This window comes from Sinocyclocheilus anshuiensis, unplaced genomic scaffold (assembly GCF_001515605.1).
Source record: "Sinocyclocheilus anshuiensis isolate Anshui unplaced genomic scaffold, SAMN03320099.WGS_v1.1 scaffold738, whole genome shotgun sequence".
NCBI lineage: Eukaryota > Metazoa > Chordata > Actinopteri > Cypriniformes > Cyprinidae > Sinocyclocheilus > Sinocyclocheilus anshuiensis.
This window is the reverse complement of record NW_015542364.1, coordinates 395,922-409,860: the sequence shown is the minus strand read 5'-3', so window position 1 is coordinate 409,860 and position 13,939 is coordinate 395,922. Positions and strand designations below refer to the sequence as shown.

The following is a 13,939-nucleotide window of genomic DNA, read 5'->3' as shown; positions in this document are numbered from 1 at the left end:
ACAAAGTCACCTACATCTTGGATGCCCTGGGGGTAAGCAGATAAACATCACGTTTTCATTTTTGGGTGAACGATCCCTTTAAACTTCTGAGACAGAATATAGTGTGATGGACTTTTTGACACGTGTGCAAATAAACAAACACTCCAGCCACCCCCTAACAACCATAAATAACCCCTTAGCACTGAGGCGTCGAAACACCACTCACATTTTCTTTGAATACTTATAATCTACTATCAATATTTATAATAGCTCTATTATTTATAATCCATAATTTCACATCTCACTATGTAGGAACATGCCGAGTTTTGTACACAAAGCTAATTTTTGCAAAGGTCTAGTGTAAATTTGATCGACACTTTCTAAAGGACCCCGTGAAAGGAGGGATTTTGTTTTGGCTCAGTCACCATTTACATTCAAAGCATTTGCAGATGCCCATATCTACTGCTAACAAAATCGATTCAGTTTCCGAAATATACGTTGTTTTTTTAAAAGGTTAAACATTTCAGATGTAATTTTTAAAGTAATTTTCCGAAAGCGATCGAGTAACTCACACAGACTCACGCAACCCAAATGGCATTTTGCCAGTTTGACAAATGTTGGCGTGACCTATAGGATATTAATAACTTCTCAAAGGAAACACTGTGTGTGACATAACTGTGAAATCTGTCATAAAGTGCTGAATAGATATTTGTTTTGCTGACCTAACGTCTCAAACGGATCCTCACGAAAAGCGCGGGAGCGGTCAACTGGTGCCACGTGAGTGCGATCGCGAGCGTATATTTAGCGCGCTGACGAATGTTGTTTAAAATGCTGTTTAAATTTTCTGTATGCAATAAGTTGCTTTGTAAATTGAATTGATAGCTCAAATACACACTATAGTAACAGCGCTAATGTGAAATTAACCTTAATTTAAATAGTCTACCAAGTTAAAGCGCTTCAAGCACCTTATCGCATTTTACCACGTAATAAAAATAATGACAAAAATCTTATTTCATTAATCAAAAACATCATAAGTTTGGTTCTTTCACTAAAAGATCTAACAATGAGGTCTTCTCCTGTTAGCTGACTGTAAATAAATTTTTTTTTACACTTACACTGACTTCAGAATACAAATAAGCAAGCTGTTTGCCTCCCTCTACTGGCTGCAGTGTGTCATTTCACAGATAACATCCTAATAACCAAATAATTTAAACCAGAGCACTTTGCTTCTGCAAAGACACCAGACAGGTACAATAACCCCAGAATGAATGTATTATAATGTATTTATTGACAAGAAGTTGTTAAAACGCAATAATTTGAGCTTCCAGTTTAGCTACAGTGATTTTGAAACAAGATACACGAGTCTACATTATTGTGCAAAAACAAAAATAGAAATACAGCAGCAACATTTCCTACAGCAGAGCTGACTCTAAAATCTGAGGACACAACGAACAATAATAATAATAATACGAAGCACTGTTTACCATCATTCTCACACGGTGCTCGAGCGCACAGACGTTTAATACTGTAGAAAATGTGTTCAAAAGAGTTTGAGATGTTTGCAATATCAGACTTAACACCATCGATAGTCCACCATCCTTCATTTGATTGCCAGTAAGAAAATGAATCTAATTTCTACGTTTGCAGTGTGCTTGAGTGATACACTGACCAAACCTCTGTGAAGGGACACGTGTAATCCTAGACTGTGAAGAAATGCATTTATGGCATGAACTATGAAGAAAGGAGCTTGAATCTTTATTGAGGGTGTCCGTGTATCTGCATAACTTCAGTGTTTTCATACAGGCTCCACCAGAGCTTGACTTTTCATTTCACTGGCAACCCTGCCGTTCGTCCTTGACACGTCGACTGTGAAAGCGGTCACGTCTCTGTTTTCACTCGAGATGTGTGTACGGTCTTCACCACCTTGGCGGTGCTTTTTGCGTCCTGCTCGGAGCTCTCTGAGAGAGTGTCTTTGGAGCCTTTCTTCTTCTGAAAGGAACAGAAATAGGCACACACAATAGAGTGAGAAACATCAGACATTGATGAAATAACCGACTGAAATCAGATGGATCTCTGACTCTCGCTCTAAAGGTTAACATTAAAAAAAAGCAATGAAACTGTTCACCACTTAAAGGAATAGTTAACCCCAAAATTAAAATTTGCTGAACATTTACTCACCCTCAGACCATCCCAAATGTAGGAGTTTGTTTCTTTATCAGATTTGGAGAAATGTAGCATTGCATCAGTGTCTCAGCAATGGATGCTCTGCAGTGAATGGGTGCCGTCAGAATGAGAGTCCAAACAGCTGATAAAAACATCACAATAATCCACAGCACTCCAGTCCATCAGTTAACATCTTATGAAGCCAAAAGCTGCATGTTTGTAAGTAACAAAACCATCAACGTAACTTCTAATCTAGCATTTTAAATTCAAACCACCACTTCTGGCCAAAATACGAGTCCATAATCCATAATAACGCTTCCTCCAGTGAAAAAGTGCATCTCCTGTTGTCTCTCACATCAAAATCCAGCCACATATTTGTTTAGAGCTGTTTAAACGGTGCTTGATCTGTGCAGATTTATCTCCTGATTCAGACCAGAACACTTTTTTAACTAGAGGAAACATTATTATGGATTATGGACTCGTATTTTAGCAACGGTTTGAAGTTAAAATCGTCTTATTGATGGATTTGTTTCTTACAAACTCGCAGCTTTTGGCTTCTTGAGACTTTAACTGATGGACTGGAGTGGTGTGGATTACTTGTGGATTACTGTGATGTTTTTAATCAGCTGTTTGGACTCTAATTCTGACGGCACCCATTCAGGATCCATTGGTGAGCAAGTGATGGAATGCTACATTTCACCAAATCTGATGATGACACAAACTCATTTACATCCTGTATGGCCTGAGGGTGTGTAAATGTTAAGCAAATTTTCATTTTTAGGTGAACTATTCCTTTAAATAATTAAGAAGGCAAGGTGTGTGTCTGACCTGTGCAGGGGTCGAGCTGGAACCAGGCACGTCTGCGGTGCGGGTAACCGGGAGAGGAGGCACCAGATCGGTCCGAGAGCTGAAAGACAATAAAAATGAATCTGACCTGAGATCGGCGAGTGTGATACAAAACATCCATTTGACCGCTCAGAACGGACTTACTTGACCTCAGAGAGCACAGACCGCTCGCCATCAGAACAGTGGGAGCGTCGAAACTGCCGGAAGCTCCTGGGAGAATGTGAATGGCGGATCTTGATCGGGTCACCTTGTGTTCTGAAACCAGATACATGCAGCTGTTTGCACGTAATTTTACGAAGCTACAATTTACAACAGCTACAAGCTTTCCAATTCTATTTTGGAGAGTATCACATACGTAAACAACATATGCAACGTATGTTCGCGGATACGTTGTTAACGTTCAGATCAAAGTGCAAACAACGTAAACATTGTATTCGCATACATACATTGCATACGTTGTTTACGTATGTGACGCTCTCCAAAATGGCGCTATAGGGTGACGTGGAGGAGACGAATTGTTGAATAAAGTTATTTTTGTTTTCTTTGTGCACAAAAAGTAGCTTCGTAAAATTACGGTTGAACCACTGATGTCACATGGACTATTTTAACGATGTCCTTGCTTCGTTTCTGAGTCTTGATCGTGTTAGGATCCTTGCTGTCTATGGGAGCGTCAGAGAGCTCTCGGAATGCATCAAAAATATCTTAATTTGTGTTCCGAAGATCTTACGGGTTTGGAACGACATGAGGGTGAGTAATTAATGACCGAATTTTCATTTTTGGGTGAGCTATCCCTTTAAAAGCTCCTTTTCTATGTTACTGCGAACTCGGCGTTCAGCAGACTAATATCCCAAAACATCAGATTTACATACAGCTCATGAGGAACGGTTTTAGAGATTCACTGAGCTGAATAATGCATGTTTTCTGTGGACACTAATTGCCTGGGGGTTTTAACACTGACAGAGGCACACTTTCATTAGGCATATACATTTGGGGATTTCCTTTTTTATGGGATACCAATGTTAACCCTATTTGTGGAATTATTGATTGTCCTGTTTTATAGGAGGACAGGTTTATTTGACTTACTCCACTTTCTTGTACGGAATCTCCTTTAGTTGCTCCTCAGAGAGACCTGAAGTATCGACCAGCTCCTTCCTGCACACAAACACAACATGATCATCACCGTCTGTATTCTGCTGTTTAGAGCTGGAGTCTGATCAGTGATGAGCGTGACGTTAAACTCACTGGATGTGCTTCCAGAGCTGCTCTTTAGCTTGGACGTCAGGACTTCGTCTGCGATAGACAAGAATAAAAAGAGTTCAAAGACTGGCAGAAGAGGTCATTTAGATTTTTTATGATTTCATAAAAATCATATTTTATGGGCCTCTAATGATCAACATGAACAAAACTTTGCTGTCACATGCAATCTACTGCATGTCTTCTGTCTCTGATTGATAGTATAGAGTTGCAGTAAAAGCACTTTTAGTGTAATTGTAGAAACATCCAGCTTCAGCTGCTGCTTCTCGTGTGTTTCTGCTGTCAAATCTTGACTGATTTTTATCAAGTAAGCGTCAGAATAACTGCAGTAATATCTCCAGATGAACACTTACTGGCTTCTGAGGAGCCTTTATTTCTTCAGCTCTCAATCACTGCATTATATGTTTGGATCATTTCAATCTCATCTTACTACGACACATTATTGGAGATATAGAGCGACCACTGATATTTAGATCATTTTATGTAAGTATCTGCTGTACTGTTATAAAGATCTAATTGATTTACATTACAAGCTTCAGAATTTAACCTCTTTTTGTCTATGTAAATATCAGCATCTGCACCATATTGCATATTTTTTGCTCAGTTTGGGACTCTGAATAAAATTGGGCTGTTTTTTTCTCTATATTCTCACTAAACCAGACTATATGAGCCATAAAAGCCTGATGTGTCAAATATGTTCAATTTAAAAACTATGACTTCATATGTCAGGCTTTACAGGGTTAAAAGTTAAAGGTAAAGTTATTGGGGGAAGTCGTGGCCTAATGGTTAGAGAGTCCACTACTGTGTGTGTGCATTCTGGATGGGATAAATGCAGAGCACTAATTCCTAGTATGGGTCACCATACTTGGCCACATGTCACTTCACTTTCACTTTCACTTAATAGTTTCAGGTGCTTACGATCGTGAGCGGTGTCGCGAGCGCCGATGGTTGGGATCGCTGGGGGTTTTTTCCTTCTGTCTGCGTAGCACAACCTCCCACTGCGGACCAGAGTCAACCATCTCGTTCTCCTGCCGGGACCTGCATGTTATAGAGATGTGAATGCATTTATATTATGATACAAATTCTTGCAACGATTTCCTGCTTTTCTCAAAGATTTTCACAATTTCCTGCAACAATTGTTTTTAAGACCATTACTGCCTTAATTTATAACATCCATATATATCAGGAGGCCTGTGCTCTTTTATTGTCCTGACAGCTGAATCACACACCGGTTTCTTTTTTTACGATGTTCCCTGTTGGAATTCTCGGATTCGCTGCCGCTGCTGGTGTTTCCACGGGAACGTGACCTAAAGGGGCCAATCAGAGGGGTTAAAGGTGACAGGGCAGAATGGAAAAACGACACACATTCTTGAACAGTTCTACAAAAACAAAACAAAAATGTTATTAATAAAAATCACATCCTGCAGTTTACAAGAAATTGCATCTCTGTTCCAAATGAGATGCTCTTAAAAATACCTGAGCATGAACACCTTCTCTAACAAAAAACATGAAATTACAATAAAGTTTTTGTAGAAAAGAACTCAGCTAATATATAAATCCAGGCCCAACCTGTAACTGCAGAACTCAGCAAACAAATGTTTGTGAATGTTTATTTATTTAATATTTTAATTATAATGTAATTTAATATAACTATTTTGATTGTGCTTACAGTTCCCAATGAGTGTTTACTCACCCTCAGGTCATCCAAGATGTAGATGGGTTTGTGTCTTCATCAGATTTGGAGAAATTTAGCATTGCATCACTTGCTCACCAATGGATCCTGAATGGGTGCCGTCAGAATGAGAGTCCAAACAGCTGATAAAAACATCACAATAATCCACAAGTAATCCACACCACTGCAGTCCATCAGTTAACATCTGGAGAAGACAAAAGCTGCGTGTTTGGAAGAAACACATCAACGTTTGTAACATAATAACACTTCCTGCAGTAAAAAAAGTGGTCTGGTTTGAATCAGGAGAGAATCTGCACAGATCAAGCAGCGTTTACAAGCCTAAATACTGACGGATTTTGATGTGAGAGAAAACAGGAGACATCGTATTTTAGCCAGAAGCAACGGTTTGAAGTTAAAATCTTGATGATGGATTTGTTTCAGCTTTTGTCTTCTCAAGACATTAACTGATGGACTGGAGTGCTGTGGATTACTTGTGATGTTTTTATCAGCTGTTTGGACTCTCATTCTGACGGCACCCATTCACTGCAGAGCATCCATTGCTGAGACACTGATGCAATGCTACATTTCTCCAAATCTGATGAAGAAACAAACTCATCCTAATCTGGGATGGCCTGAGGAGTGAGTAAATGTTCAGCAAATGTTCATTTTTGGGTGAACTATTCCTTTAACACACTACATTCTGCAGATTTTGTCTCAAAAAATGCAAAAAATGTGTCTGGCTCTATTTAAAACCAGCCAGCGACAAACTCCAAGAAACTGTCTTGCCTTGAAAAGCATAAATTAGAAAAACAAAGAGCTGCGCGACACCAAACACTGATTGTTTCCTTTCTGTTATATTATATTAGTTGTGAAGCTGTTGAAATCTAAAGAAGCAAACGAATAAAAGCGAACCTCCTCCTGTACTGTTTGTTGGCCTGTGGGTCGTCAGTGGGTTGAACTTTTCTGTCGAGACAAAACACAATGAAGGACGTTTAAAGAGAAACACGGACTGTTTCATCATCTCTGACAGACACAGACGCCTGCGCTGCTGTGAGGATTTATCAGTATTTATTTATTCTCAGCCATTCTTTCATCAGTTCCTCGCCTGTGGCAGAATTCACTTCTTATTGATGCCCAGAGGCAAGAACTCATAACTAGAGGAACTTTCACCTCCTCTACTGCTGAAAAAATATAACTAAATAATCCATGTATTGTAGACTAATGTAGACTAAAGTAAATTTAAAAAATGTTCATTAAGATGCAAGCAATGTTTTTTTTTAATGTATATACTATTCTGAACTGAGCGTTTATTTTTTTATACTTTCAGCTCTCATTTTAATTTAGGTTAAATTTCTAGTAATCTTGTTATGCGCTTTTTTGTTTATTTTAAACAATACAAGATATTCAATGTATTGCGTTCTCAATTTTTGAAAGGAACACAGTAGAAGAAATATTCATTCTGATGCAGCCAGTGTTATTTTAGTATTATTTATAAACTATTATAGTTTTTATAAATATTTTGAATTAGCTTTTTTTTTTAAAAACATTACATTTTAATTTTAGTTAAATATTTAGTAATTTAATGCATATTAAATGTGCTTTTATGTGCTTGTTTTTGTTTATTTTAAATATTACTATTAATTTTGATCTATTTTCATTTCAGTTTTATTTTTTTAATTAAATAATTTATTTCCAGTTAGCAATTTTAGTGCTTCAACTTAAACTAAACAAAAATGAGAAATGTTGCCTAAATAAAAGCTAAACTAAAAAGAAAAGAAAACTGAAAATATAAAAATAAAAGCTAATTCAAAATATTAATGAATGTGTTGAAGTTGAAGTACTAAAATTAAAGTTATATAGAAACATTTAAAAAACAACAACTATTAAAAATGACTAACGCACATAAAAAAATTAAAACAAACTAAAATTAAAATGACAACTGGAAAATATTTTTTTTCAAATGTTTTCTATTTTACTTTATTCAAGCCAATAAATGTATTTATTTATTAATTAACTCATTTATTAAATTCATATATATATAAGGGTCAAAGATGAAAAAGGGTTTAAGCATAAAAACAATAAGTGTAATACTGCTTTAAATTGTTGTTGATTTTCCCCCCAAAAAATGTAAAAAGTTTTCTGTTTAATGTAATTGCAATTTTGTTTTTGTTTTTCTGAGCAAAAAATAAATATCATACATTTTCCCCTGATTTACAGAAGAGAGCCACTAAAATGTCATTCAGTGTAACAATCTTGTCAGGCATATTTACAACAAAAATTAACTTATGACACATTAAAAGACTAATTATATATATATATATATATATATATATAGTATAGTTTTAGTGTTAGTTTACAATAATAGTCCTGGATGCTACTCTTAGTGTTTGGCTTCTTGCTACAAACGAAGAGTAACAAAACCCATTTGTTCCAGTTGACTTCCACTAGAGGGAGCAAATGCATCTGGATTGAGATTCAGCGCTGATGTTCAAAGACTCTCATGCACTTCTTCAGATGCATTAACACTCAAGGTCATAAATGAGTCTGAATGCAGAAGCGAGATGCATGTGCACACCTGCGGCGGGCCGAGTGAGACGTCTCGTTCTCGCTGCCTCCTGAGGGTGAACGTCTGTGAGCTTTGGGGAATTTGGGAGATTTGTTCCGCTCGCTGGCCGAGTTGTACAGACCGCTGAGGAAAAAACAATGACGGGACAGCTTAGAGAGGACAAGAATGCACAAACAAAACAGATACAAAAACTACAACGGCATACCATAATAAAATACCATAGTGCATGAATATGAATCAGTGCTGATATTGTTAACTAAATGTGAAACTACTAAAAATCGGTTTTGGTAACTGAAATAATGTTAACATAAAATAGAAATACTAGATGAATGACATGGAAATGTTGACTTGGCAACTAAATAAAATACGTTTAATAAAATAACCTTAAGTTGGAGTACTAAAATTAAAGCTACACAGAAATACACATAAAAAACAAACCTAGCACAAAGTTCTAACAATCTTAAAATTAAAATGAGAACTGAAAAACTAATATAAAAGCTAAACACAACTAAATGAAATAAAACAAGTTTAAGGTATTACAATTAAATACATACAGAAATACATATTAACAAAAATGACTAAAGCACAAAATTACTAAAATAAACTGAAAATATAAAGGTAAAAGCTGAAATATAAATAAATACAAATAAATGAAATAAAATAGTGCTAAAATTAAAGCCATATAGCAACAGCTAATACAAATGAATAAAGCACACAACAAAATTATTACAATTTAAAGTAAATAAATAAAAGCTCATTCAAAATATTAATAAACACAGCTAAATTAAAAATATCTTTAAGATGAAGTGCCTAAATTAAAGCTATAAAAATATAAAAAACGACTAAAGCACAATACAGAAAAGAAGCTAGCCTAATGTTAATAAATACAACTGAAATAAATAAAATAAGTTGAAGTTGAGTATTAATTTCAAAGCAATATAGAAATATAAACAAATAATAAAAATGTAATAAAATATTGAAAAACAAAATTCTAAGTATTAATAAATACTATAATAGTACACAAATAATAAAATAACACCGGTATGAATCCAACAGTACCATGGTAAATATAGGAAGCACTGTATTCATGTGTGAACTCTCAGTGCTGTACCTTTGAGGGGCGTCTTCTTCCCATGGTGCACTGGGCTTGCTCTGCGGCTCAGAAGTGCTGTCTGTCTTTGCTTTGGGACTTTGGGGAGATACAGTGAAACAATGCACAAATATCGAAACATTTGTAAATCAAGATACATTACTGAAAAATGCATCAAAATAAAGAGAGTTTCATGAGGTTAGAAAAAGAATCTGGTTTTCCCTGTGAATTAAGTTTCATTTTCTTTCCCTATTCGTGGATGTCTTTTTTTTGTTGTTGTTGTAAAACTTAGACTCACTTAATTATGATCGAGAAAACAGGACAGATTTAGAAAACAGGACTTAACATCTTTAGTCCTTTTTGCTTCTCATGTAAATGTATCTGGATTTAAGACTGTTCAGATACACTGCAAGAAATTGTTCTTCCTCGGTACTTTTGTCTTGTTTTTTAGTCCAAATATCAAACCATTTATCATGATAAATTTACTTAAGAATCAAATTGACTTCAGACATGAAGTCTCATTTTCTAAAACAACATTATCAAAAATAAATGAGTTTTGCTTAAGAAAAAATATCTGTAAATGGGGTCTGACCTCATCGGCAGATCGTTTTTTTTGTTTGTTTTAAGTTTAAACACTTATGTTTGTCAATATTTCAATATTTTAAGTCATTTTGCTTCTCAAGTAAATTAATCTTGATTTAAGACATGATAAATTTACTTAAGAATCAAATTGACTTCAGACATGAAGTCTCATTTTCTAAAACAACATTATCAAAAATAAATGAGTTTTGCTTAAGAAAAAATATCTGTAAATGGGGTCTGACCTCATCGGCAGATCGTTTTTTTTGTTTGTTTTAAGTTTAAACACTTATGTTTATGTCAATATTTCAATATTTTAAGTCATTTTGCTTCTCAAGTAAATGAATCTTGATTTAAGACTCTTTAGATACACCGCAAAAAAACATTCTTCAGTATTTTTGTCTTGTTTTCAGTACAAATATATACACATTCATAAAGCATGATGCATTTACTTAAGAATCAAAATGACTTGAGATATTGTCTTGTTTTCTAAAAAAAAAAACATTATCAAAATTAAGTGAGTTTACAATTAAAAACAAGAGAAAATCTCTAAATGGAGTCAGAAAAATTATAAATTTTCCCTTTGAATTTAGTTAATTTTCCTGATTCCAGCGGGATTTTTTTGTTTTAATTTTAAGCATAAACTGACCAACTTTTGATGCATTTTTCAGAAGATTTTTTAGAATCTGAAGTCATTTTTGTTCTCAAGCAAATGTATCTTAGGAATGTTTAAATATTTGTGCTGAAAACAAGATAGAAATACTGAGGAAGAAAGTTATTTGCAGCTCAAGACATTTATTGACGTTCTCAATTGTTTCATTGATGTATCAACTTTGTCTCAGATGTTTCTCCTAAAATTCCTTTAGAGAACTAAAAATAGACCTAAATGAGTCAATAGTTGACATACAGTCTGTGCAAAGCAGCTCAGATCATTTGATTCTGAGAAATGTCAGAGCTCATATTGAGATCTTCTTGAACTGGAGGAGATCTATATGAAGTCATTGGGGTCTTTTTCTCAGGAGAAACATCTGAGATGCAGGAGATTCAGCGCAGTCTCCATTTGATGATCTCACTGAATGATCTCAAGAATAAAATCACTGTTTGCAGTGAAAAGGTTACTCCAGAGCAATAAAACGCTGTGATCAAATAACGCTTAATGAGAGAGTTGAATACCTCTTGACCGGCATTAGTGCAGTGCTTTTGAGGCCTTCACTCGCATTCTCCGTCTTGGAGACCGTCTGTCCTCCGTTGCTCCGCCCTAAAGCACATAATTCCCAAACATGAGTGCTTCTGTGGCCAAAAACATCAGTCTGATGTTACTGTGTCCATGCAGTTCAGCAGAACACTTCCTGCGTCCATCTGCATCCTCCACTCGAGCCCTCTCTAGTCTCTGCTCTATTGTTTAAGTGTGCAAGTGTTGGGAAGAACAATAGAGGTGCAGACATGCGTTGAGGTCAGGAGTGACCCACACATTCCTGCCTCAGCCCAACAACAACAGCGTTTATCTCAATCGCATGCCTGCAGAGCGCTGAAGCAAACGTGCCAACCGATCAATCGTACACCTGAGCCTCATGTCATGTGACACTCTGGGTTTCTTAAAGGGGTCATGAACTGAGAAACCAAAATTCCCTTGATCTTTTGATATATGAGAGGTCATTGTACTATTAAAACATCCTGTAAGTTAAAGAACTCAAAACTTTCGCGATAGTCTAAAAACAGCTTACATTGAAGGCAGTCTGCCAAAACCACAGCTTGTGGGATGTTCTACTCTCTGATGTAGTAGTGTGGATAAGCACCGCCTCCGCAGAAGATCAACGCCTGCTTCTACATCTCTGCCTGTTTAGAGCCCGCCCACTGATTCTACATCACTGCCTGTTTAGCCCCGCCCACTGATTCTACATCACTGCCTGTTAACGTTGAAAAGCTGAAACTATCAGTGTAACGTTCAACACCTTTACTGTATGAACATAAAGATAGGGGAAATATAGACCTTTTTCACATTTCCGGGTTTCTCAGCAGCGGAAGTCGTCATAGTTAGGTTAATTGAAGAGCAGTGAATGGGAGAGTACCACAAATATATTTTTTGCATTCCCATTTCCTCAAATAGCAAAAGAAAAACTCCACGATAGTGTTTTCATGACTTTCAATCAAAGGAAAAAAAATTGAGAGAGACTGAAAACGGCAGTCAGAAGAGAGAACAATGTCAAATGTAGCGTTCCTCCCATAGACGCTGCATTAGAAACACCCTCGCATTAGCGTTAAAGGGTTAGTTCACCCAAAAATGAAAATTCTGTCATTTTCAAAATAAGTGTTGATTTGTTATGCATGTTTATTAATAACAAGTTTTGTAATAACTAATTGTTCCGGACCTTTGACATTGATAAATTCAGATTTGGATCTTGTAATGTAGACTTTGAGAACCCCTGGCCTGGGGTGTTCTGTGTGGTTGTTTGTCTCAGGAAACACCTCATCGGGTGTGAACCGGGCGTGAGATGCGGCTCACCTGCGGGCTGTGTGCTTCTCTTTGGGTAGGTCTTGCTGCGGGTTCGGATCACCTGTAGATCGGGTCGCGGCAGAGTCACAGACTGCTCTCGTCCAATCTGCATCGCAGTCTTTCCACTGGAAGCAGAAACAGACACAATGAACTATAAAACGTCATTAAAGGAACCCCTTTCAGGGCTCTAGACTGCGACCAAAATGGATTTGGTTTTCAAGCTAAAGCAAAGTAAAAGACCACTTCTTAAACCAGAGAAGGTGAACATGTTGGTATTCTTGTGGAAAAAAAACATTTGCAAATGCAAATTGATTCAAGGTGAATTTGCTGTACAAGTAAAATGACTTAAGATATTATGTCTTGTTTTCTGTAAAATATAACATTTTGTTAGTTTTTCCTTAAAACAAGCAACGGGGCAAGAAAAATAATATTGTTTAGCCTTTGAATTAAGATTATTTTTTGCCACTGGCAGATATTTTTGCTTGTTGCAAAAATGAACAAAATTTTGATCTTTTTTTTTTTATAAAACAAGACTTAATATCTTAAATCATTTTACTTGTCAAATAAATGCATCTTGATTCAAGAATGTTTAGATTTTTTTGTTTAAAAGGAGAGGCTCTCTTCTTTATTGTGATGTATTGCATGTTCAGAAATGCATACAACAAAATATTCTGGGGGTCATGAAATGTTAGTGAAAATCATCAAAAATGCTTGCAGTGTCTGAGAACGTTTTGCTGGCGGGGAAAGAGTTAAAGGAACAGTTCACTCAGAAAATAAAAATCATGTTATTCTGTATGAAATTACTTTAATTTTCTGGGTGAACTGTTCCTTGGTGTTTAGTGCTCGTTAGGTAGTAGTTTTAAGGTGCTGTGATTTTGTAATCTGTCAATTATTTGGCCTTTTATTCTTTTGAGTTCGGCCCACATTTGGATGGATGTGATGCAGCCGTTTTATGTTTATTTGATGACTAACCCTGAGAATGTAATGACAGTAACATGAGTCACACATTCAGCATTATATCACTGTCTGTGACTAATATCTGTCTGCGCATATTAAAGGTCATTTCTCAATACCTCGTGTCTTGGGTTTTTATCTGGTTATAGATTTATGACAACTTCTATAACTCCGTTGGGGTCAGAAACATGTTTTAATATTTCAGAAAGAAGCCTCTTCTGCTCACCAAGGCTGCATTTATTAGACACAGTAAACACAGTTAAAATGTGAAATATTTTTATTATTTAAAATATCTGTTCTCTATGTGAATATCTGTTAAACTGTAATGTATTTCTGTGATGC

The 13,939-nt window shown here is 36.0% G+C and overlaps 1 protein-coding gene across 3 annotated transcripts in view; it reads right to left on the bottom strand.

Moving 5' to 3' along the window:
- Nucleotides 1–1,087: 1,087 nt before the first annotated feature.
- Nucleotides 1,088–13,939, bottom strand: part of LOC107692020 (band 4.1-like protein 4) — a 54,880-nt gene continuing 42,028 nt past the window's right edge. The window contains exons 12-23 of one of the 3 annotated variants that reach the window (XM_016490898.1): nucleotides 12,653–12,768; nucleotides 11,323–11,407; nucleotides 9,592–9,669; nucleotides 8,490–8,603; nucleotides 6,827–6,877; nucleotides 5,472–5,549; nucleotides 5,161–5,280; nucleotides 4,231–4,278; nucleotides 4,072–4,140; nucleotides 3,133–3,243; nucleotides 2,971–3,049; nucleotides 1,092–1,965 (exon numbers count right to left, since the gene is read on the bottom strand). In XM_016490898.1, coding sequence (XP_016346384.1) covers nucleotides 1,858–1,965; nucleotides 2,971–3,049; nucleotides 3,133–3,243; nucleotides 4,072–4,140; nucleotides 4,231–4,278; nucleotides 5,161–5,280; nucleotides 5,472–5,549; nucleotides 6,827–6,877; nucleotides 8,490–8,603; nucleotides 9,592–9,669; nucleotides 11,323–11,407; nucleotides 12,653–12,768 — 1,057 coding nt within the window. In that variant the 3' untranslated portion in view covers nucleotides 1,092–1,857. Of the gene's footprint in view, nucleotides 1,969–2,970; nucleotides 3,050–3,132; nucleotides 3,244–4,071; nucleotides 4,141–4,230; nucleotides 4,279–5,160; nucleotides 5,281–5,471; nucleotides 5,550–6,826; nucleotides 6,878–8,489; nucleotides 8,604–9,591; nucleotides 9,670–11,322; nucleotides 11,408–12,652; nucleotides 12,769–13,939 lie in introns of all 3 variants that reach the window. The other 2 variants (XM_016490897.1, XM_016490899.1) reach the window with 2 other exon arrangements.